Source organism: Coturnix japonica, chromosome 22 (assembly GCF_001577835.2).
Source record: "Coturnix japonica isolate 7356 chromosome 22, Coturnix japonica 2.1, whole genome shotgun sequence".
NCBI lineage: Eukaryota > Metazoa > Chordata > Aves > Galliformes > Phasianidae > Coturnix > Coturnix japonica.
Window position 1 is genome coordinate 1,188,332 of NC_029537.1, and position 23,933 is coordinate 1,212,264.

The 23,933-nt window shown below is 46.4% G+C and overlaps 1 protein-coding gene across 3 annotated transcripts in view; it reads left to right on the top strand.

Annotated features, from left to right (window-relative positions):
- The first annotated feature begins 189 nt into the window (after nt 1-189).
- The window catches only part of LOC107323670 (tetraspanin-15-like), a 29,634-nt gene continuing 5,890 nt past the window's right edge, over nt 190-23,933 (top strand). The window contains exons 1-8 of one of the 3 annotated variants that reach the window (XM_032448861.1): nt 190-281; nt 1,540-1,632; nt 5,010-5,251; nt 6,045-6,266; nt 9,375-9,560; nt 17,405-17,479; nt 18,645-18,740; nt 21,778-21,891. In XM_032448861.1, the coding sequence (XP_032304752.1) occupies nt 6,180-6,266; nt 9,375-9,560; nt 17,405-17,479; nt 18,645-18,740; nt 21,778-21,891 (558 nt within the window). In that variant the 5' untranslated portion in view covers nt 190-281; nt 1,540-1,632; nt 5,010-5,251; nt 6,045-6,179. Of the gene's footprint in view, nt 282-1,539; nt 1,633-5,009; nt 5,252-6,044; nt 6,267-8,399; nt 8,459-9,374; nt 9,561-17,404; nt 17,480-18,644; nt 18,741-21,777; nt 21,892-23,933 lie in introns of those variants that run through there. The other 2 variants (XM_015882993.2, XM_015882994.2) reach the window with 2 other exon arrangements.

Below are 23,933 nucleotides of genomic sequence, written 5' to 3' on the forward strand. Positions count from 1 at the left end.
GGGGTTGGAGGACGTGCTGTGTTAATGAATCTGCCCAAGCTGCTTGTAGCTGCAGAGCACAGTTCTGTTCATGGCCATTTTCTATGCAAGCCACTAGTTGTTGTTTAATAGCTGTATTTGATTGCCTGATATTTCTCTACCTCAAAACAACTGCAAAAAGTCTTCTTCCTTTGCATATCCCTTTCCCAGGTGTGTTTTGTTTCCAACTTGCCTGGCTGGGATTTCTCTCCTTTATTTTGTAGTGGAAAAATTGAAGCTGCTGGAACGCTGTCCTGCAAGAGGTAAAGCAGGATTCTTATGCAGAGCTGTTAGGAGATGGATTTTTAATGTGTAGGTCTTCAACACTGGAGGTGATAGGTGATGTGAGAACATGTGTGGGAAGGATGCTGTCCAGAAACTGTCCAAACACTCTCAGACAGTGGGGCTCACGCAGGGATGGAGTATTGGGTAGGTTTGTGCTGGGGGCCCTTTAATTGTCCAGGGGGTATTTTGGCACTCAGGTATAGTGTTATCTGTGTGCTGTTATTATCCTGCAGAAAAATTCCAGCTACATTTTCCCAAAGGGATTTTCTCCCTACTCCAAGTTTGAAGAGAAATGGTAGCAAATGATAGAAAGCCTTTCTGTCAATAGAATCATAAAGGTAGGGAAAGCCCTCTAAGATCCCCAAGCCCAATTCTGATCCACCCCCACCATGTCCACTGACCACATCCTTCACTGCCACATTTACCCCTTCTCTTGAATACCTCCAGGGACAGTGACCCAACACAACCCTGGGCAGCCTCTGCCATTGTGTTCCTACTCTCTTAGAGAAGAAGTTGTTCCTAATATCCAACTTGATCAAGTCAATATCCATCAATACCCAACCTCATCAAGGCAACCATCCCTCTGACTCTTAAAGTCCACTGCTAAACCATTTCCCTATGTGCCCTACCTGCATATCTCTTACCTGTCTCCAAGGATGGTGACTCTACCACTTCCCTGGGTGATGTGTTGGTACAAGAATGTTGCCTGAAGTTTTTAGTTGAACTCGCCCTGCTCTTGTTGCTTCTTTTCCCCACACCCTTCCCAAAATACAACCTATGTGGATAACTATAAATGGCTTCAGACAGAAATTGGGTTGAGATTTTTATAAGCACAGCCAGGGATGTGTTGGCCAAATCGAATGTGAGATGAGTGATGCATTTGGGTGTGAAAACCATTACAGCACCTCCGCCAGTGCAAGAGGGAAAGAGGAATGAATCCTGACAGCTGCTGATGGGGAGAGAGGTGTTAGCACTTGAACTGGCAATATGAAAAGGTGAGGAGCTGCCAAAGGGCACAAGTGTCTTGAGAAGGAAAATCAGACCGGGCTTTAGAAAAAAGAAAACAACCCACTTCTGGGGGTAAAGAGGGATACTGAGATAATGCTTCAAATGTGGGAAGGTGTGGTGCAATGAATGAATGAATGAATGAAGGTGTAAAAGGTGAACAGCTCAAATCAGTGGATGCAATTGTTAAATCTCTGCTTCTGAGCTGCTTTTAATCTCTGTTTTGTCCAGGATGGCCCTTCTGATAGGAAAGGGTCAGGCCCTTCTGAAGAGCTCCAGGCACTACTTGGTCACAGTGTCCATACCAGCATGCTATGACCAAAGGTGAGATGAACTTTTTTTTTAGCTTTTTCTCCTTAAAAAGAAATGTGCAGACATGGTGCTGGCAGTGCCTCCCAGGCTGTGTTCCCTGTCACAGGTGCCCAGGGTGTGCTGGAAAGAGTTGAGGGGTAAGTGAGCTGTGGGATCTGGGGAGGATTTGCTGCAGCTTTAGCAAAGAGGCTCTGAATTTCTCATAATGGAACCAGTGGGACTGTTTGGAACAGCAGCTTGGAAGCACTGCAAAGGAGCAGCAAAAGACCTGAACCAGAGCTGGAAGGAAGACTGAATGAGTCCCAAACCAGGATGTGGTCCAAGCCCATCCTCCCTGATGACGGTGTTTTTGCTGCGAGGTTGCAGCGCATTGAGAGCAGAAGGAAAAACCTCTGGTTTGTTTTTAGCTTCTTCAGGGCTTGGCCAGCAGCAGACACAGAAATCTCCATATGCCTCTACTGCTTTTCCACTCAACATAAGTCTTCGTTAGGTCAGGAGCGCTGCGCATTTCCAAGTGTTGGCCTTTTATTTATTAAATGATGGCTTTATTTCCACCCGGCAACGTCTGCCAAAAGCGCTCTAAATGAAGAGCGGAGATTATCCATAACGCAAAGCGCTCCGCTCGCAGGGCTGTGTGCAAATGAAATGAAGTCAGCTCAATTGGATGATTGCTCGAAGCAATTTAAACCCAAATACATCTTGCTCGAGTTACCTCTCTTCTTTCCTCCTCTTGTTTTTCTTTTGGACACTGACTTGCACATTTCAGAGTCATTATAAGAGTAATAAAAAGAGATGGCTCGGTGTTAGGGGCAGGAGGGAAATGACACGGAGCTGATGGAATTTGGGGGCAGTGTAGGGAGATTTCAGCATCCTGGCTCTGTGCAAACATTCCCTAATCAGTTTGCATCTCAATTCTTAAATAAAGTAGTAAATCCATTATTTGGAAGCCACCGTTGTTTGGGTTGAGTTTGGGAAGTGCATCTGGATGGGGTTTGCTTGCTACTGGCCAACGTCCTGCCTGGAGCGTGCTGGGCTCCCATAGAGAACTCATGGCAGTGAGGGCTTCCTGCAGTGTGAGTGCTTTCTGGGAATGCCAATAAAACACAGCTGGAAATAGTCGACTGGTACAACTAAAGCTCAGGGTTCCTTCCTTAAAAACCTTTCCTGAGGGTGTCTGAGAATTTGCCAAGCATAAATGTTCTGGGTGTTGTCAGACAAGCTTCCTAATTTCCTGACAGATCATGCTTTGCTCCCAAAAGAAGAGATGCTTGCGTTCTCCATGCTGACAGCTTGGCCTTGGGATCCCAGTCCCTTGGGATGGGGATGATGCCATTGCGTGGGTTTGGATTTCCAGCCATGTTTTTCCTGGGCTGGAGGTAAACCTGAGGGCAGCACCCAGGCAGAATCCTCCCAGTGCCGTGCAGGCTTTGCTGCTGCTCCCTCACCAGATGCTGCTGGAGGAAGGGCTTGATTAGATAACTGTATTGTGAGCAGCTCCAGCAGCCGTCAGGATGGATAAAGCTCCTGAAGACAAGAGAAGGAAAAGGCCTTCATGACTTCACCGGGTGTTGAGTGCAGTGAAAGCCACTGGGATGGGTAAGGACTGGAGGAGCAGCAGAAGGAGCTGCAGGGGTTGATTTGTAGGCAGATCCAGTTGTCAGCCGGTGTCTCCCACTCAGGTGTTGTCTTTGGTGGTAGCAGAGGGTGTTGTGCTGGTGTTTGGCATATCCCTGAGCTGGGCTGCCTGGGGCTGGCGGCATCGCTGTGCCCTTGGCTCCCTGATTTCCTTTATTTATATGTGATTGTGGTTTGTTTGTTTTTTTTTTCTCCCTTAGTCCTTTAACTGAGGTTCCTCCCTGCAAACACTACTTTTCCTGCAGCAGAAATGAGTCATTCGTGCTGTGAATTCAAGCTGAGACCGATGCTGGAAAACATACATTTAGCATAAACTGTCACAGCAAAGGGAAGGGAATTCTGGCCCTTCCAATCTGGCCCCTGTTCTAACACTATAACCAATGCCAAACCTCAGCATCACACAAGGCATCACATTGGTTTTGCTGGCTGCCCATTGAGATCAACTGGCGCTCGCTGGGTGCTGTGCCTCTGATTGCATCCCTCAATGGATAACGCTTTGTAGTTGGATGCTGAGCAGTGTTTATCTATCTAGAACCAATTTTTGTTCATGGGGATCTATTCTCAGTGTGGCGAAGCATGTGCTCAGTGTGTTTATGCAGAGGCTTAGGGGGAGTTGGTGTCTCTTGGTTTAAGTGAGCACCAGGGAGCTTTAAACCATCAGTGCTTCACTGACGGTGCTGCAGCGGAGGAAGCAGATCTTGGCATGGGCTCTATTGACTTATACTGGGCTGCAGTGGGGAGCACTGGTAGGAAGGCTGTTTGGGTGCCTGGCCCTGTGCTCACTGGTTTTGCCTCAATTTGCAAATGGTTCTGAAGCTCTAACAGCAAACTGCTCCATCTCCCAACCACCCCGATCCCATCTGTGTATGTGTTGGTCCCACTCTGCTGGCGGCCGTGAAGGACACGGAGTGATGAAGGGGAAAAAAGAAATAACAACAAGTGAACATGTGAATGGGACCTTTAGGAGCTGCAGGGAGAAGGCAGAAACTCCTGGCACACGGGAACCTTGCAGACACGTGGTCAATGTGATGCTCTCCTGCCTTCTCTTGGTTTCCTTGCAGGGCTTCAGGCTGCTGAGGCTGGGAGCATTGCTTGGAGGACAGCCCTGTGCTGTGCAATTAGAAGTGATGCTCTATAGAACTGGCTGACCCAGGAGGATGCCCAAGTGCATTTGAACCCTAGGAGCCAGAAATGCCTCTGCTGTACATCTATTTGCCATTGGCATGGGCACAGCGTGATGCTGAGCCTGGCATCCCCCGGCCCCGGTCTTCACGCTCCTCTTGTAATCAGAGTTTTACAAATCAGAAAATTACACATTAATGCTTCGGTTTTATTCCTGTTCATCACCACCTGGTGCTGCTTGCTTATTATCTTAACTCCTTGAACGATTTCTCCTCCCATCCCCACTGCTCACTTTATTCTTGATGGCTGCTTGTGATGGTATTGAGCCAGCTGCGCCGTGGTTTGCAGCAGCACAGATTAACATTTCCACTTTAATTGCTGCCTGCTTGGGAAAATGCAGGGCAAGCTGTCATTCAACGTGGAAAGTCTTTTCATTTGCTGCTGTATTTGTTAAATGCTTTTATCCCCTACAGGAGGGGGACAGCAAAGCTGAGATGACTCTGTGTGGGGAAGGGCAACCAATGTGTAAGGTGGGAGCTGATGTTTAAAGATAGCTTGGGTTTACAGAATGCAATGATTTAATGTTTTCCAACCTTGACTCTGTGATTCTATTCTATGACCCATCCCATCAGGGGAGACAACGCACCGACAAAGCCAGCTCACTCTGTCCCTGTGTAACAACCAATGCAAGCAGGATGATGAGCCAAAAGGATGGTGGTGTAAGCTCTTTTGCTGTGCTGAACTGCTCTTCATCTCCTAAGACCTGATGTGAGAATCACGCACCAAAGCTGGGCAGATACGGGGCCAAGCATTTGTGTGCAGCCCTGAGTCACAGCACTGCTCCAAACCTCAATATAATTCTCCATTTCTGCAGGTGAGAAGCTCTGTACCACTTGCTGCCTTCCCCACCAAGATATGGGGCTTTTTTAAACATTTCCCAGGGCTGTGAACCACACAGTGCACAGCAATGGGCTTTTCTTCACTTCTCCAAACTGCAGCACACTGCAGAAATGAAGGGTTTTCCCTTTTCTGAGTGATCCCAAGTGCTTCCCAGCATCGAGGGAGCAGAATCACAGCAGTGGCTGCATTTCCCTTTACCTGCCCCAGCATTTCCCAGCTCCTCCAGCCTCACTTTTGCTCTTTTTGTTAAAGATCAGTTTTCTCTCCCGTTTTCCATTTTCACAGCCATATGGAGGCTGATGTGGAGACCCCTCCTGTATGGTCTCACGCTGCTTCTTTCCTGCTCCCCTCACCTTCTCCTCCATCCCGTTTCCATGTTCCTACCCAGGCAGGTGGAGGCTCGAGGCGGAGCTGAAGCAGAGGCTCTGCCTCATCTGTACAGGGCAAACACGGACTTTGTTCTTCAGCTCCAAACGACCTCCTGGCGGAAGTCTGCCCCATTTTTATTCCCTTTGGGGCTGCCGCTCACCCTCTGCTGCTGCAGGACGCTCGTGGCATCACTGCAGGATCACCCCCAGCTCTTCCAGCACTCTGGGAATACCAGGAGACTCCGCTTGCAAAACCATTAACAATTTTCCGGGAGACCTCCGCAGAACACCCACCGAATTAAACCCTCCTGCACTGAGCTCTGCTGTTGATCTCGGTAACAAAGGAGAGCAGCAAAGGGTTAACGCCGGCTGCTCGTGTTTCTGCCTTCCCTCTTTCAGGCTGGGTTCCTGCCAGGAGGAAGCAGTTCAAGTTGAAGGCTGGTGGTTCGTACAGCAGCAGCAGCGGGCGCATGTCTGTGCTCCCCAGCAGCCGGAGCGGGGAGGGTCTGGCAGGCAACGAGCTGCAGCCCCGGGATGGCACAAGGCTCCGAGTGCCGGAACTCCCTCCTCTATTACTACAGCGTCAAATTTGCTCTGTCTACCTATGCCACTCTCTTCTCGGTAGGTGCTCGGGTTGCTTTGCTGTTCTTCCTGCTGTTATCCCCCACGGTGCCACCCCAATGGGTTCAATTTCATGTTCCAGTGTCCAAATTTCCTCCTTCCATGCATCAAATCTCTACTATAAAACCTAGTGCTGTGCTGTGCGTTGGTGCAGAGTCCCTCGTGCTTTGCACCAGGGAAAGAAAAATAATAGAAAAACAAAATCAATTAAAAAAAAATAGGGTTCCAGCTGGTCCATAGTGGGGGAAACTGCAGCTTTTAAAGGTGTAAGTGAGTGTTGAGGCCATGGGAATCAGCAGGAAACTTCCCCCACCCCAGCTCTGTGCATCCCCTAATAACAAATTCAGTGTGAGCTTGGAGCCTTCCCAGGGTTAACCTTGCATAATCCAGTCCATAGTATTTACAGAAATTTCCTCCTGACAGCTAATTAATCATCTTTGCCCCATGCACTCTTGCTGCCTGGGTGTGTGTAGTGGCATGCATGCCTAATTGTTTCAGTGTAATTGAATGCACAAATATCTCTGGTGTTCCTACGCAGGTTGAAGAGTAAATGGGGTTGCAAGCAAAGCTTGAAAATGCCTCCCTCGCCCCTTATTGATTTGTTTGTTCTATTACTGAGCTCATGGGAGGGCAGCTCTCAAGCCTGGGATTGATGAACTGCATCATCTCACGGTGCCAGAAATCTTGTGCTCACCTCTGAGTGTGAATGAGAGATTCATCACCACCCTCTGTCACCGGGGTTTTGTTTCCTGCAGGGATCCGAGGTTTGACTTCCTGGAAATGCCTTAAAACAGCCTTAAGGATGAGGAGGAGGTGCTGTTTTAATTCCAAGCTGCATGACCCTACCTCTTGGCCGTGCTTTGCAAATGTAGATTAGTGAGGGGATGTGCCATGCCATGCACTGGTGTGTGGGTGCAGAGCGAGACAGGGCAGTCCATGGGGTACAATGTGTGTGAGCAAGAAGAGCCTCAATAATTCCTCATTAACTGAGAAATAGATGTGAAAAGGTGGTTTGGAATGACTCTGACCCAGCCTGCCTTCAACCAGCGATGTATGTGCTCACTGAGGACCCCAGGGCAGTCCCTGTGCTGTCTGTTGAATCCACACAGATCTCACGGCCTTTCCAGCCCCCTGACCCATTTCTGTGTCTACCCAGCAGCTCTCCCATCTCATTAACCAGATGTGATGGGGTGGTGTTTTGCTGCAGCTAAATGCACTCGGTAGTAATTACTGTGCGGACATATCTTGTTCTTTGAGTGAAGGCCCTTGAAAACGTAGCACCTCCCATGGAAAAGCATTTGGAATAATCGACTGGGAAGGATTGAGATTTGGAGGGGGAGGTGGTGTGGTTTTCTATCAGCCTGCTGGGGATTGGTTTAACAAAGAGAAGATCGCCATTGGGTTCTTTCCAACCCTTTTCTGTAATGGAAGCAAATAGGTTTAGGTGGGAAATCAGCAAAGGAATGTGGGATGATGCAGAGTGGTTTGAAACCATGCATGGAGCCAATTGCCCAGAGGTTGGTGTGTTGCATGTGGGGCTGGAGCTTCCTACAGTGCACCCATGGCACTGCTGTGGGCCCATTACAGCCCATTACATTACCTCCCATTTCCCCCCTGAGGGTTCCATTATCACCCAGAGCTGCTGGAGACATTGTCTGTGCTCCAAGAAAAGGAGTAAAATAAGTCCTGGTTCTGTCCCCTCAGCCCTTATCCCCTCTGTCACATCAGAAGAAGCTGAGAAGTTCTTTGTTTAGCATAGGCACTGCTCAGCAGTAATTAAAACATCAGCATGTTATCAATGCTGTCCTCATCCTAAATCCAAAACGCAGCTCTATGCCATCTACTAAGGAGAAAATTAACCCTACTCCAGCCAAAACCAGGACACATCACCTGTGCCTGGGTTTGAAGCCACTGTTATTGTGTCTTTCAGCACTCCTGAATGAGGAGAAATTACTGCCTGGCATTAGCACTGACTCATCCAATTAATGCTGTTCACCCTGGGGTGAGCCATGCCTGCTGCTTGGCCCCTGGCAGGCTTTGGGGTTGCCCTGTTTAGGCAGAGATTCTGGCTTCAGAACTCCCCTGCTCTGTTTTTTTTGCCATCATATCATATATCACCTTCTTTCCCCACAGTGGCAGTTTGATCCTGCAGTTATTATGCAGAAATGGGATAATCATCCTCTCGTTAGACAGTAAGTGAAGGTTTGCTTTTTCTCTTGGATGCATTGCAGAGCGCTCATTATGAGCAGCTGCTGGCTACCCCCGAGTTTGCACTGCATTAAGGTGATCACTGGGCAATTGGTGTGTAACTACAGAGGATTTACTGGCAGACTTCATTATATACCTTACCAGTCATTGAGTGTGTGTGGTAGAAAGCAGTTGTGATGCCAGGAATCAGACATATCTGCTCTGGATGAATTCATATGGCAAAAACAACCCCTTGCAAAATGAACCCAGTGATGGAAACCAGAGCAGCCAGGCTTTATACAGGGCAGTGCAATCTTTGCTTGCTGCTTTCAATGCTCTTCTTCAGTTGATGATCTCATTTATGAAGAGCGTGTGCTGCCCAGACCCTGGCAAAGGCTTTGACGCTGCCAATTTGCTCCATAATCCACCATTTCTCAACAGAAACACTGCTTTTCAGGGAATGCTTTTTTTTTCCCCCAGCTATTTTTCATCAAAATCCCTTTGCCACCCTTAATTTCCCCTTATCTTTAGGACATCGATCCCTTCTTGTCCTTAGGAAACAGCTCCACTGTTATTTCCTTGCAATCTCCCATTGCTGGGAGTGGTTCTTGTATATCTGTTCTCTTCCTCAGGGTGTACATTGCTCTGTTAAGTGCCTTCTCATGCCTGAAGGTGCTTTGAGTGGCAGCAATTCATTGCATTACTAACTAAGGTACACCCTGCAGTGAAAACCCTTAGCAGAACAGGTTGCAGAGTGCTGGGTGACTTCATAAACCAGAGCTCACTCATTATGTTATATTATTGTCTAGCAGTGCACTGGATGTATTTTTTCCTCTGGGATCTCTTCTACCTTCATCTTTTCCTCAGAGTTTCTGCTTTTTCCCTTTGGTATCTGATGCACATCTCACATTTTCCTCGTAGATCATCGGCCTCGTGATCCTTTGCATTGGGATTTATGCCGAAGTGGAGAGGCAGAAGCACAAAACCTTGGAAGGGATGTTCCTTGCTCCAGCCATCATCCTGCTCCTGCTGGGCTTCACCATGTTCAGTGTCTCCTTCGTCGGCATGGTGGGGAGCCTCCGGGACAACCGGACACTTCTGAAGACAGTAAGGCTGGTGCTGCTGCTGCTGGGTTGGTCTGGGTGGCTTCAAGGAGGAATATTAACGTATCCTAATGAGTCATTACCATGAATTACAGTGATGGTGTCTCCCTTGATGTTTCTAGCTCAGCTGTGAAGCCAGTGGGAAGTAATGGGGAGAAGTTATATGTACAGATTGCAGAGCCAGCACCCAGTTATCCACATCTTTGGGAAGCTGCTGCCTTCCTCCTGGGGCAGCAAGGATGCCAATAGAATCATAGAATGGCTCGGATTGAAAGGGACTCCAAGGATCATCAAGTTCCAACCCCTTGCCACAGGCAGGGCCACCGACCTCCAGATCTGGTACTAGACCCCAGGAAGGAGCTTGAGGCTGCAGGGGTTTATAAGCTTGGTTATAAGCAAATGCCTGCAAATAGGGATGCAGCTCCTCAATCATGCTCAGCCCAGGCTGGCATCCACTGACGAACTTGTTGACAGCTCAGTTGGTTTTTCAGCTGTGACCAATGCTCTCTCAGTGAGGAAGATGCTTTTGGATGAATATTTTGTGCTGGTCTACAGAGCCTTCCTGCTGGTGTGTGTGTGCCTTGCATGCTAATGGCCCACATAACAGCTTCCTCTCCCACTGATTTGAGCTGATTCGCTTATTAAAATCAAACACTGGGAAGATAGCATTCCCTTCCACTGGCTTGCAATATTGCTTTTAAAAATTGCTCAGCATTTGCATCTCAAATTAATACAGATGATGGCCCAGATCAAGAAGCCCATATTGTCTTTGCTCCTGTGCTACTGGCTGAAAATATCATTGCTTTCCAGTATATCTTATTTCATGCCACGTGTGGTCGGGGGTTGTTTGCATTGCATTTAAGAAGGGGGCTGGGATTGAGGCTGCTCTATTGCAGTGTGATATCGTGCTCTGTTGGAGAGCTCTGAATAAGTCACCTTCTGACACTGTGTTCAGAAGAGTCTTTAAATTAGTGGCCAGATCAGTCCAGGTATTTAAATTGTGGTATTTAAATAGCCCCAATAGCTTGCTTGCTAATAATAATTTTTAATTAATTCCCTATCAAATTAATTTGATCTTTCATTGTGGATTCTGAGTTATCCCAGTGGGCATTTGCCTGGGCTGAGTTATAGCTCTAGAACACAACCTTCTTTTTGCTCTCCACCCAAACAACAGGAAAATCTTTGTGTTTCTTTATAACATAAACCCAGATGACATTTTTCTGCCAAAGCTGAAGTTCTGTAGCTTGTCAAGTACATTACATCTTCTTCTTTCCTCCATCTTAATTTTAAGCTACATGGCATTGTGTTCATCCTATTGAGGATTATGCCAAAGAAGGATAATTACTTCAAATTTCTGATAATATTTTCCTTTCTCTGCTAATACTTCCTTAGGTTTCACGGCTAATACCCTTTTTCTTTGGCTGGCTTTAGAAGTGGGAAATTGACACATCAGAGGGTAGGAACTGTCATCCTTGTAGCAACCGGGGCCAACAGAAACCCAAGCTCATTAACTGCATTTCACAGCTTGTCAGTCAAATCAATTCTGTAGTGGCACAGCTGAGAAAAGAAGTAATCCTTCCCATTTGGGTTGCTTTTGCCTCCCTTCAGATATAACCAGCTTCATTCACGCTGCGTGGAATAAATAAAGCAACGCGTGTGCAAGTTATCAAGCACAACAACCCTTGCAGTTCTTTTGGTTAGGGTATAAGAAAGGGGGTGTTGACTTGATGTGTTGAAACACATCATGATTTTGGGGTTTTTTAGGTTCCTTGGTCAATTGTAGTTGGCTGCAGAGTGGCACAAATGGCCCAACATCCCATTAATGATCCCCTTTCTAGCAGCAGACAGGGGAAATGCTATTTCCGATGATGAATCAAACCTAGTTCCCTGTCTTTGAGCTGAAACGCTGTTTCCTCTGCAGATCTATTCAGCTTGATGAGCATCAGCTCAAAGAAGATAATGTGACAACAGCCCTTCCCAGTGGAGGTGCACTTTATCTCAACAGAAGTGCTTCATACTATTAGCTTATAACAGGGGTTGGTTTGGTGTAAGATCTGGAAGTGCCATAGGACAGGCTGTTCCTTGCATCCCTTGCACTGGGATTAGCCCAGCTTCTGCAGATTTGCATTTGTTTCATGCAAAGCAGGAGAGAAGCAAAAGCTGAAGTAAGAGCAGAAATCCAACTTGTCTCCCTTCTCCTTGGTGAGCCATTTGGGTCCCTCTTTTTCTACCTTGTGTTATCCCACACTGATCACACAGGGCAGGATTTGACTTTGGGTCTTCAGCAAGAGATCAGCTGCTGTGCTCACTCTTTTGGACTTCTATAAGTTATATGCACACATATATATATATATATATATATATATATATGTATAAATACAGATATATTTATTGACCTATGTGCTGTTTCCAAGTGCGAGCAGTGCCAAGATGCCTTTTCCTTCTACAGCTTCTGATTGCACATGTAAATAGAGAGATTAAATGCCAGCAAATTCACCTTTTCAGGTTTGGAGAGAGGGGTGAATTTGGAGAGCGGAGCGAACTCTGGGGAAGCGGGTGGCAATCACAGAGCTATTGTGTGAGTGGAGAATTGTCCTCCCAGCAAGGCAAATTCCCCCTTGAAGACAGTCAGATACTACAGTCATTTGAAGCTTTGTGGCCCTCGCTGTTTCTGAACAAAAGCAATCAGAGGGGCTCGAGTTTGAAGGAGCACTTTGAGGTCTGAGCGGGGCTGAGCAGCTGGTTTTGTTCCCAAGCAGATGGAAGAAAAATGAGCAAAAATGACACAGAAAACCTCTGTTATAACAGAGCCCTGCAGAGCATCCCTCTGCCACATCCCCAGCGCTAATTCATTGCCCACAGCAGCCACTTCAACCAGCTTTGAGGCAGCAGATGTAAAAACATCAGTGAGTGGCAACTTCCACTTGGTTTTTTCCACATCTGGAAGCACTGCATAAAGCAATTTAAAAGAAGTAGTGCTTGTGGGTGCACTGCTTGCACTCCAACACCTCGTATGCTTGATTCAGGCTAATTCCACTTGGTTCTATGGTACTCAGTTGGGGCAAAGCATTTGGTTGCAGTACCCTGTTTATCCCAATTAACTGTGGATGCTCAGCTCCAGGCCAGCAAGAAGAAGCACTCACTTGAATATCTGCTGTAAAGAAACACTCCTGAGGCAGAGGGATGCCAACAGGCACTATTATCCCTGTGCTGCTCTGGGTTAGGTTTGGGGTTTAGGGATAGGGTTAGAGTTAGGGGTTAAGTTTGGAATTAGGGTTAGGATTGGAATTGGGGTTAGGGTTGGGGTTAGAGTTAGGATTAGAGCTTAAGGATAGGTTTTAGGGCTAGGGCTGGGATTTGGGGATGAACAAAGCAAAAGGTTTGTCCCTTCTGCCTTGGTGTATGGGTAATCACAGCCTGAACCTCTGATTAATCAGCTGATTAAGTGTTGGGTCAGCTGTGGGAGCACAGGTGAGAGTAATTTAGCTCCTGGAAGGGTTGGAGCTTGACTCCACCTCCTCTAGACCCCATTTAAGGGCTGACCACCAGCACTAAGGCAGCATCTCTTGGAGATTGCTCCCTGGTGGAGTTTGCTTCAGCATTTCCCAGCAAAGGCGTCTATATTGGTGAGTCTTTCCTTATAAATAACCTTTTGACTATCTGTTATCATCTTTGTTACCGTCTTTGTATTATTCCACCTTATATTAGCCTTGGCAAGAGAGACCATGCTGCTTGGTTTGTCCCATTGGATGCTGTTCCAAGCAGGGAACAGATTACAGAGAAATGGCTGCAAATTTTGGTTGCAAGAGATGAAGGTTTGGAGGCTCAGGTGCATCCCCTCAAAACTAATGTGAATTTCTAGTTGCAAAACATAATCACTGATAAAGCCATGCGGTCACTGGGGTGGCAGCTCTCCCTGTTGGCCCTGGCAGTGCACTATGTGGGGTATTAAACACCACTTTCAGTGGAGGGCTGGATAAGCAAATGCTCCTTCTGGTTGCAGTGTTGCATGAGAAATGCTGCTGCACAGCTGCATCCAGTGTTGTATCTGCTAGTGCAAGCAGGTCACCAGGACTTTGTCCTTCTTCTTTTTCTCCTTGTAGGTTGAAGGTTAATTGGAGCACACCTGGTGCAAATCATCACTGCAGTCTCCTTTTTCTCTTTGCAGTCTGGGGTCTGTCTTTGCTTCCTAGGGTTCAAAGCTTGTTGCTCCTCAGGGTGCAGTCTTTGCATCAGCAGTGAAGAGCTTCCTCTGGGTACTTCAACATCAGCAGCTTTCAGTGGTGTTGGTCCAAGCCCCCAAAAGGCAATTCCTGGTAATCAGCACACAAATAGAGCCCACTGGAGAAAGTAATGGAAGAAATCCCTTCCCACAGGGGTTTGTTTGGGGATCTACATACACTTCTTTTCCTTGCTAAACCCACTGATTATACAGTGCTCCAATTAGAGGCTCTCTAAACAAAACCACCACTTGCTTGTTTTTTGCTGAATGGGGATGAGGATAAATGAATGCTTGGGGTGAAAAGAGCACAGCCTTGATGAGATGAAATGGGACAGGGCTTGGGACTGAGCTGCTCTGTGATTTGGGTTCATTCACTGCACTCTCAGCTGTGGGGCAGATCTGCAAATGTTCCAAAGACAACAATCCCAGAAAAAGATATAGTGAGAAAAAGCTTTGCAAAGCCCTCCCAGCCTTAATTAGTTCTCCTTTGAATCCATTTCTGTTTATATATTTATTTTTCATTATCATTATTGCAATCATTATCGTTTCATTTGACTGAGACAAAGCAGGAACCCCAGGGCAGCGATAGGAACTTTCTGCAGGCAGTAGTGGCTGATCTCCTTTTTTAAGGGTTAGTCACTACTTGATTGGGGCTCTTTAATCACTGCAATGTGCTTTCAATGGGGATTTGTTTGGCCCAGGTTTGACTCTGGGGGGAAACGAGTAAGCTGGAGCCCTGCAGGAGCGAATGATTCCTTTGCCGCACTGATTATTTCCACTTTCACATTCGATTTCTTGCTGTGTCTCCATTCACTGTCATTCTAGGAGTGGTTCGGGATGGTTTTGCAAGCAACAAGAAGCTTGCTTTATCACTGGCAGACTCCCAGCATGTTGCATTCTTTTACTTGGTGCTTGCTCGGTTTTGTTTCTTGTGCAGCTTTCTTTCTTTTATAATCTCATCCCTGTATCAGCCTCTGCAATAACAGCCCTCCTTGCAGTGAATTAGTGGGGCTTCAGAAAACCCTCCTTTTGTGTTTTGTTTTGGGGGAGCAGCATGAGTGTATTGTAGCTCTGAAGACTATTGAAGCATCTGAAGACTAAAGCATCTGTCTTCGTCTCAGGATGGGAGTGGAGGATCATAGAATGGCCTGGGTTGAAGAGAGGTAGAAGTTCTTACTGGGCACCAGCTGAGGATTTCAGGTGATCTTTAAGCTTCTGGGAGAGCAAACTTTGCAGCAAGACTACCTGGGAAAGCAAAGCAATGAGCTTGTTAAAGGCAGCTGACTGCAGCAAGTGTTAATTTAATGACAACTGAGAATCTTTTCCCTTTGCCAGGCATCTTAAGCAAGATAAATTGGCAACTGTGGGTTTTTTTAGGGCTATTTTCTCTCCATGAAACATTTTGCTTCACACTCTGCAGTTCCTCAGTGCTGCTTTTGCTTTGCAATTCTTTCTTCCCCCCCCCCCCTCACGTTATGATTTTCATGTATTTATTTCAGCTTGCTGTAAACCTACAACAACTCGAGGCTGAATTAGATGCTGCTTGGGGTGGGTTTTTGCTCGGTCACTGTGCTGCTGGGGTCTTTAGGGGAAATAAAATATGCCATTTTATTCATGCCTGGTCAGGCAGGCAGCAAAGGCTGCGATGCATTTGTAGAAGGGATGATTTCAGGCACTGACAACGTTTTTGCTCCTTCGCACGTGTTCCTGTTGCTGCAGTCCTTGGGAAAGCAACAACAAAAGGCACTTTCTGCATTGTCTGTACAGTCAGTGAAGGGTCTGCCCGCTCCATTCAGCTATTGCTTGGTTTTCACTCAGGCTGAACGTTTCAAGGCTGGAGATGAGGCTTGTGGCTGCTTTTCTTGCTGACATTTCTGTACATGATAAGGGAAATGTTGGTCTTTCTGGAGGCAAAGTGATGCATTCTGTGGTGTCCAGGGGCAGCTGGGCATCACCTGCATGACCCCCCAGGTCTGCACTTTGCCTCTTGGAAGGAATAGCAATCAGCCTCTGCCAGCGTCTCCCTTTCTGTGTCTGCGTTTCTGATGCAGAACTTGCACTTTTCATTCATTTTCATCCATTCACCCTCTGCTCTCGTGGAAGCAAAGGGCTTTAATAGCTGTGAGCTTCATCTGATGGAGTATTTGAAAGCAATCATTTTTCCAAACAGCAGGTACAGCCGCCAGCCATGGACTTATGCAAAATAGGGCCACGATTGCCTATAAACCAGGCAAGACTCCTAGATGTGAAATATTAGCCGTGATTTCAGTATGTGTGGAGCAGGCTGGATTACACTACGTGAATCTTGCTTTTTATGCCTTGAATTGACAAGCAGTGCAGCATAAACACAGACCAAAAAATGGAAATAGAGTGAGAGGTGAAGAAATTGGTGTGCAGCAGTCAATGGGCAAAATACAGGGAAGACTCAACCTCACCACCCTGGGCATCCTGCTGGATTAGAATCCTTTGACATTGGGTTTGATGCATGCTGTGTTATCTCTGACTATGGGGTAACGGGTGTTTGGTTACAGGATTCCCTGCCTAATTAAACTTGGCCCATTAGAAGCTGATTTAGCTGATGGGAAAAGCAGTGCTGCTTCTCCAGTAGGACTGTGCTGGTTGGCTGTTAGCAAACAGACACAGTGCACAACTCAGCCAGGGGTGGCTAATGAGAACCCTGCAGTTTGGGGTTTGCACACCGAGCAGGGTGCTGCTGCAGGGGTACTTTAGTCTTAATTGAGCTTGGGAAGTAATTTCTGGGCACATGGATCTGTGCAATGCCTGCTTCATGACGAGGCTCTGCTAATAAACAAGTGGCCAAAGTGAATATCATGGTAATAATTTACCTCCACTCACTTTATTTGTCATATTTTTTCCATTTTTGTTTGGATTTTTAGCTTGTTACCATGGTAACTTTCCACCTTCCTTTTACTGGTGAGTCTCCAAAGCCGCAGAGGGGAGGTAGTGTTGGGGGGGATCGATGTATGTGAGCCAAGCAGTGCTTTGCTGCCCATCCACTACAAAGTTGGGTGCAGTCCCAGATGGGATATTTCACATAGGACTGGGGCTTTAGGAGTGTGGGCTGCAGGAATATCAAACCTCCCAGCTGAAGCTGTTTGCTTCATCAGGACACCAATTTCCAGATCAGGGTTTTTTTTGCTACCATTAGTCTGTCCAAGATGTGAGTTACTGCCCTGCTCTGGGGATGGAGAACTTCCCATTGGATGCCTGGCTTGGAAACATCAATGTTCAGCCAAGGACTTGGCATCCCATCATAATAGGTGTTGGCATTTCTCTGCACACTTATATCCACCCAGAGGAAATACTTTCTTCCACCGCATCCATTTTGCCTTTTTCCCCATGCAGAATTTAGCCATCCAAATTACATTTGGTTTCTTTTTTGATCCATCCTTCCTTCCTGCCATTCATTTTACTGGGTAGCAAATTCAGGACTGATATCTTTGGAGGAGATTTGGAGCTCCCTGGGGAGACTGTAATGAAATGATCTGATTTCTAAGTGTCTCTGAGCATCTCTTGGTTTCCAGGTCTCCCTCATCACAGCCAAATGCTGGCAGATGATACAGCCTGGTTTGCAACAGAGCTAATCCTTCTCTGTCTCTTTCCAGTTCTTTTGGGTTCTTCTGGTGATCTTCATCACGGAGCTACTGCTGATATTCATTGAAGTCATCTTTGAAAACAAGGTGAGTGCCATCAGGAGGCTGGCGGAGCTGCTCTTTGGCTTAGCACGGTGGTGAGCTGCCACAGCACTCAGAGCTGAGATCTCACTTGGGCTGCTGTCCCCATCTTGGGATTGTATGGGAGGATGATGGGGCTTCAGGATGAGCCCATATGGGGATGAAAGCAGCAGGGAGCAGAGGAACGCAGGCATTGCCTGTTGTACTGTGTGAACCAGGAAGCAACATTTGAATCAGTGTTCACAGGAGTGGTTTCTGAAAGGCTTTTTCAGTTCCTCTACCTGATCCCTCGCTGTTGGCAGGCTTTGTTTCCCACTCTGACATGCCTTCATTTTCTTCTTTTTTTCTTCTTTTCCCCATCTTCATCTCCCAGTTCTCCCAACCCCTAATTTTCATGTCAGAGTGAATTATGAACAATGTTGTTCTCCTCTCATCCCTTGCTTCTAACTCAGAAAACGTTCCCTTTCCCTCCATTAGCATTTCTGCCTGGCCCCTTATCAGGAGCAAAGTGGCAAACCCACGTCAGTCTTGGCATAGCACACTTGGAGGCTCTGCTCCCGGCTCGCAAATAATCTTCCCATGCATCTGTGAAATGCATTTTCCATTTGGTTAGCATTTAATTTGAAGCATCAAAGCTCCCTCAGAGGTGCATGCAGCTCACAGAGCCACATTGATGCTCCATGGGCATGGCTGCATCACTGCAAGATTTGTTGGGGTTGGTGGTGATTGAGGGTTCTGAAGTCTCTGTTTCCATGTGCAGCTCATCTGAGGGTGGTATTGGCCATCAGAGGCTGTTTTGCCTCTTCCAACTAAGAGCACCCCCTACCAGGGGTTAAAACTGATGATGGGGTTGGAGGTCTGTGGGGAGCTGTCAAAAAGTCATCACCCTAATAATTCAATTGGGGATATGCAGTGTATAGGAAAACTCGGGTGGGTGAAGGGTGATGGGTCTGCAGCATGTGGGCAACAGAGAGGTGCTATGGGATGCTGCTAAGAGAGCTCAAAAGTGATGAATTATGCCCCAAAAACAGGGTTGAGACAGCACACAAGTTGGATTCTAGTAACAGCCAGCAAAGCTTGCTATGAAAAGATTTCTCTGTGTGATTTTTCACTGTGGTATTTTGCTGTTTGTTCCAAGTGTGAGACCTGTTTGTGTTCCTCCTGTCCCCAGATGAATGCAGTTTTACACTCTAACATTCAAGAGGGCATTCGGCACTATTATGACGACCTCGACTTCAAGAACATCTTGGATTTTGTCCAAGAAAAGGTTTGGCTTTGGAGGGAGGGTTGCATACAGGGGGTGGGGAGGGGGGCTCATGAAGTTTTGCAAGCATATGCTGCAGTGGTGTGGATGGGAAGCATAATGAGGGGTTCAGTCTGAAGGAACACACTTGCACTGTGAGCAAGCTGCCCCAAGAGCAGTGCTAATCTGCACCCTGTCCTGTTTTGAGGCCTGGCTGTTCTGCTTTAGCTTCTTTAATTGTGTGGTTGTGCATTTATTAAGCATGGCACCTAATGCTGAGAAGCTGCCAGGGCTTGGCAGCATCTGTCCCCTGTTCTCAGGCCAACCTTCAGGTTGATAAACTGTTCTCCTTGCAGTTATCACTTCTTTTTGAACCAATCCTATTATGTGCCTTGGCTGCTATTGCCTCATTTTGTGCACTGCATAGCTTTTTCTATTGATATTTCTGCTGATCATGCACTGTATCCAATTAAAGTGTCTTCCTTGTTCCTATTTCCTACTGTTCCATCTCAAAAAACCTGAGGTAGGTGTGCTTCAGAACAACGGTTGTAGACTCACAGAATCCTTAGAGTTGGATGGGACCTTTAAGCATGTTTTGAGGGCAAAAAGTAGGGGGAAAATGAAACCTTGATCTAGGAGAGGAAAGAGGGAGAAATCACAGTGAAAGCTGCATACCCAGAGCAAGCCCTCCAAAGGTCCAGAGGCTTAAGGGATCTCAGGGAAGATCTTTATCTTTCTAATGCTTGGCTCCAACCTCTCTGGGAGGATGCTGTCACTCACTGTTCTCTGTATGGAAGATAAATGGAGCCGTCATGCTGTGAGCCATCAGAAAGTACACGTTGGAGCCATCCTTAAGGCCGCCTTGGCAAGGAGTGGGGGCAAGATCTCTTTGCAGGAAGGTTTCTGTGGCTCCAGCCCAGCGAGGATCAGGCACTTACCGTATGATCTCAGCCCCTGGTTATGATATTTTCCTGTTGACTTCTTCACTTGACCTTTTATTAAGGTTTTCTATGGGAGATACTCATCTCAGAGTCTCTGTACTTAGAAGTTGTGGCTGCTTCTGGCTTTGCTGAAAAGCCTTTGCATGTTTTCCCATCCAGCAAGAAAAAGAGCTTTGCAAGAATGTGCATCTCACTGCTGTGAGCTTTTGTGTTAGCACAGCATTTGCAAACCACACACTTAAACTGGTATCGTGCAGTAGAAACAACAGGGAATGGTGGTCCTTTGTTGTTGTGTGTAGAAGCATGGGACAGTAATATTTTACATGCCATGATTATTGCTCAAGTAAGGTGGGTTTACCTGCCAAGACCAACTTGTTTTGTCTGCCTGTGAGATGGCAGATATTAGTATGAATTGTCCTTAAGAAATAATACTTATCCATTTGCATTACTCATTTGTGCTGAGCTGCTGCCCTTTGCAGCACAGGGATGTGGGGTTGGATGCCACAATGAGTCAGAAGCCCCACTTTGCTGCCAGTGATGAACTGCAGCTCTGTGCTGCTCCTCTTCTGTCACTTTTTGGTCGCCTGCTGAGCTCAAGTTGGGGAGGGGGGGGGTGTTCAAAAGCCAGGATTTGAATTTCAAAGCAATGTTGGTTCATGCTCAAACCTGAACGGTTCCAAACTCAAAGTAAGGCTCAGAGGGAGGAAGGTGCTGTATTTGCACACCTCTTTCTTTCTCAGGAAGATGAAAGGCAGCTCCCACCTGCGTATCTCCTTGGAGCACTTTGCTTTGAGGCCACTGCACAAGACAACAGCAATGAGCATGTGTGGCTCTACCAAATCAGCCTTCAAGGCTCTGTCTGCAGGCTCTGCTGTTGTTTTCTGCTTGTTATCCCTCTCTGAGTTCTGCAAGCCCTGTGAAAGTAAAACACAGACCCAGGTCTGTCTCAGCTTATAGGAAATAAATCCAGGCAAACAGCAGTGCAGCCTTTCTTTGCAGGGAAGAAAACACCCTGAGGAGCTCTCCTGCAGTCAGTAATGCTCATTACAAGGATGTTGTATCAAATCTAGCAAGGAAAGTAAATGGAAGAAACTTCTTTGCAGCACTGGAATATCGAGTAGTACAGCAATATCCAATGTTCCTTTGGGGGTTTTCCACCTTTCTTCCTGAACTAGTTCTGCAAGCTCGACTCCCTCATTGACACAGATGGTGTTAAAAACAATAAAGGCAGGTTAGAACATAGTTTGAAATCTAGCCTGAGGAACTGGTGTCTATTCCTGCTCCTGTGGGCCAAGTATTGCCAGCAATCTACAGGAAAGGGAACAGATGCTCCCAGAGCTAAACCTGGCCCCAAAAACTGTTCATTGGAGACTCTGTTGTGCTTAAAAGAAATGGGGAAAGCCCTTTCTTTCTCATTTAGCACACACACACACCTCCCCTGCCCACCCCAGGCTTTTCTTTTGAGGGGGAAAATTGTTAAGATTGAAGCTTGTTTACCAAGATAAGGGATGACTCAGGATATGTTAAGCCCACTTTTATTCCGTGGAGAGCAGACTATGACATTCATTAAACTTTTATTAATATTATTGCCCAAACAGAAGAAAAAGCAGCTTTTTTTTGTGTGGTTGTAGCTGCAGCGTTTGATCTCTAATTTAACCTGACAAGAAGAGAAATGGCTGTTAGACCGTGGAGTTTTATCAGCTTATTGCCAAATAGCACCGACTAGTTGAGTGTTCATTCAAGGCACTGAAAGAGCATCTCTCGTGCATGCCCTGGGAATAGGATGGATTAGTCACCTGTAATTAAATCAGCTGGAGCAAAGCATGAATGAGCCTCATGTTTCCTGGGCTTGTGAAAGAGTGATGCCTCCAACACATGCATGCACAGTCCTCTAGCTGCTGCATGTCTCTAAAATGCTGCTAAACACCCTTGGTTGGTTTTTAACATGGTATCTTCAGCTTCTAGCTTTGGGTTCAGGAAAGCAATAAGTAACTGGGGATATCTTCATACCAGCAACACCAGAGATGCATTGCAAGGCTGGAGGAAGATGCATGGGTGAGCTGGAAACGCTGTTCTTTTTTCACCTGCCTGCCTTATCCCTTCCTTATCTTCCTTTGCAGTTTTCTTGCTGTGGTGGCGATGAATACCGAGACTGGGAGGTTAACCTGTACCACTCCTGCAATGGCAGCGGACCGCTCGCATGTGGTGTGCCCTACACGTGCTGCATCAGGAAGGTAAAGCAGCCAAGGCACAGAAAGTGCCTCTATTTAAGCAAAATCCCATCTTCTCACTGTTTTCTGCACTGGCTTCTTATAAACTGCTTTAATTTAGTGTGAATAGCAAAGCACTGGGCTGTGCATTGCATCTGTATTGTACCAGGAGGTTGTTTGAAATGCTGAGTTCCTGTATTTCTACCTACTGTCAGATGTTACATCTGGTTTGGAGGATGGTTTGCCATAGAGAAGCATCTTAAGTTGTGTCTCAGCATGGATTGGGATCAGCTGTTGTCCTTCCCTTTTGCACCCCTGTGCAGTGGCACGCTGTTCTCAGCTGGCTGCCACTTGGTTTAGCAGTATGGGCTTCATATTTGTTGGCATCTGCTCATAATGAGGAGGTTTTGCTGTGAGAGGAGACATGAGAAGAGCTTAAGAAAAAGCCAGGAGCTGGACAAGATAAAGTGCAAATATCCTCAGCTGCTGTAGCTAAAAACACTCAATATTGCTGAAAATAATGTACTGGCATAGTGCTCTGTTTAACACTGGTGATGGACCCCTGGGCCCCCAGAACATTACTTTGGAGGACTGCAGTACTGATGGACTGGTAATAACCAGCCAGCTCTGAACTTGTGCAGAACTTGCTTGTATCTTGCTTGTATACCTGCATGTATCTTAAATCTAACATAGTTGTTGGCCTTTTTATTTATTTTTCAATAGATAAAAAGGGGGAAATTTAATGTATTTTGTTATCAGTGGAAGGCTGGCATGCAAATCAGCTGCAAAAATAATTAATTTCTCTAATCAGGGCGTTGATTAAGGATCTTTGTCAGCTCCTGAAGATGGAATTAGAGATTCATGTCCCGTCCTTCCCTTTATTACTAGTGAGGATTTGTTGGAGAAAGTCAAGTGTGTTTTTTCAGTATCTCTGCACCCCCTGTGGTTTATGACAACTTGGGAAACAAAACTCCTTTGCCTGGCAAATCATTTTGGAGATGGAAGAACACACAGATATTTAATGTAATGGGATAAATAATGGAATCATCGAATGGATTGGGTTGGAAGGGACCTCAAGGATCATTGAGTTCCAACCTCCTGCCACAGGTAGGGCCACCAGCCTCCAGATCTGCTTCTAGCCCAGACCTAAAACCATCCCATTTTCTGAGGGGAGACTTCTCCTATTACAAATTCCACCATTTCTCTTGCTGTTTTGAAGAGTCTCATCTCCAAGGTCTACCCAGGAGTAAGGAATGGGCTTAGAAGGGATCCTCATCTCTGAGCCCTACAGAAAGCAATGGTGTTTCACCAGTAAGGATCCCATGATGTCCACATGTGAGCAGTAAGGCCAACTGAAAGCTGCCAAGAACGATGGTTTGGGGGTTATTGTGTTCAGTGAATTTCTTTGTTTGCTTTTAATGCAAATGAAATAGCTGGATCCTTGATCGTGCACGTGTTCCTTTGTGTCGCTATTGGCAATGGCAACGAGAGCATTGCGAGTTCTCCATACCCGTATTCTCCATTTCATGGGCCAAACTCAGGGTGAGACTTCATCCCTGAAATGCCTGGGGGTGCCTTGCTGCCAATCTCTGGATTTCTCTGCAAACCTTTAGTAGGAGCAAGGACTAATTAATCTCCTTCATTATACCAGTCTGTGAGTAGAGCATTGAAGTGATGAGAGAGGGGATTTTGTGGCTAACACAGATAGGTGCAGATGCTCTTGGTAGAGCATCACTGGGATAATTTCCCTGCCAATTGCAGAAGGAACGAGCTGCAGTTTTATGGCTGGGACCTGAAAGTGCACATTTCTTTTATTCTGTGTCTTGCAGGAAAACATAATTTACCCCTAAATGTGCACATTTCTTTTTCATCTCTGTGCTTTCAAAAGCACGGGAAGTTTTTGTTTTGTTGTCCAGGAGCTTTTGCTGGTTGCCAAAGCCATCATTCTGAAAGCGTGATCATTTCAGCTTGTTCTTATTTTCTGGATATGAGGTCCTTTTAGAATTACACAGCGTTATGGAAGATGCTGTTTTCTTAATGAAATAAGCCAAAAACAGATGAAAAGT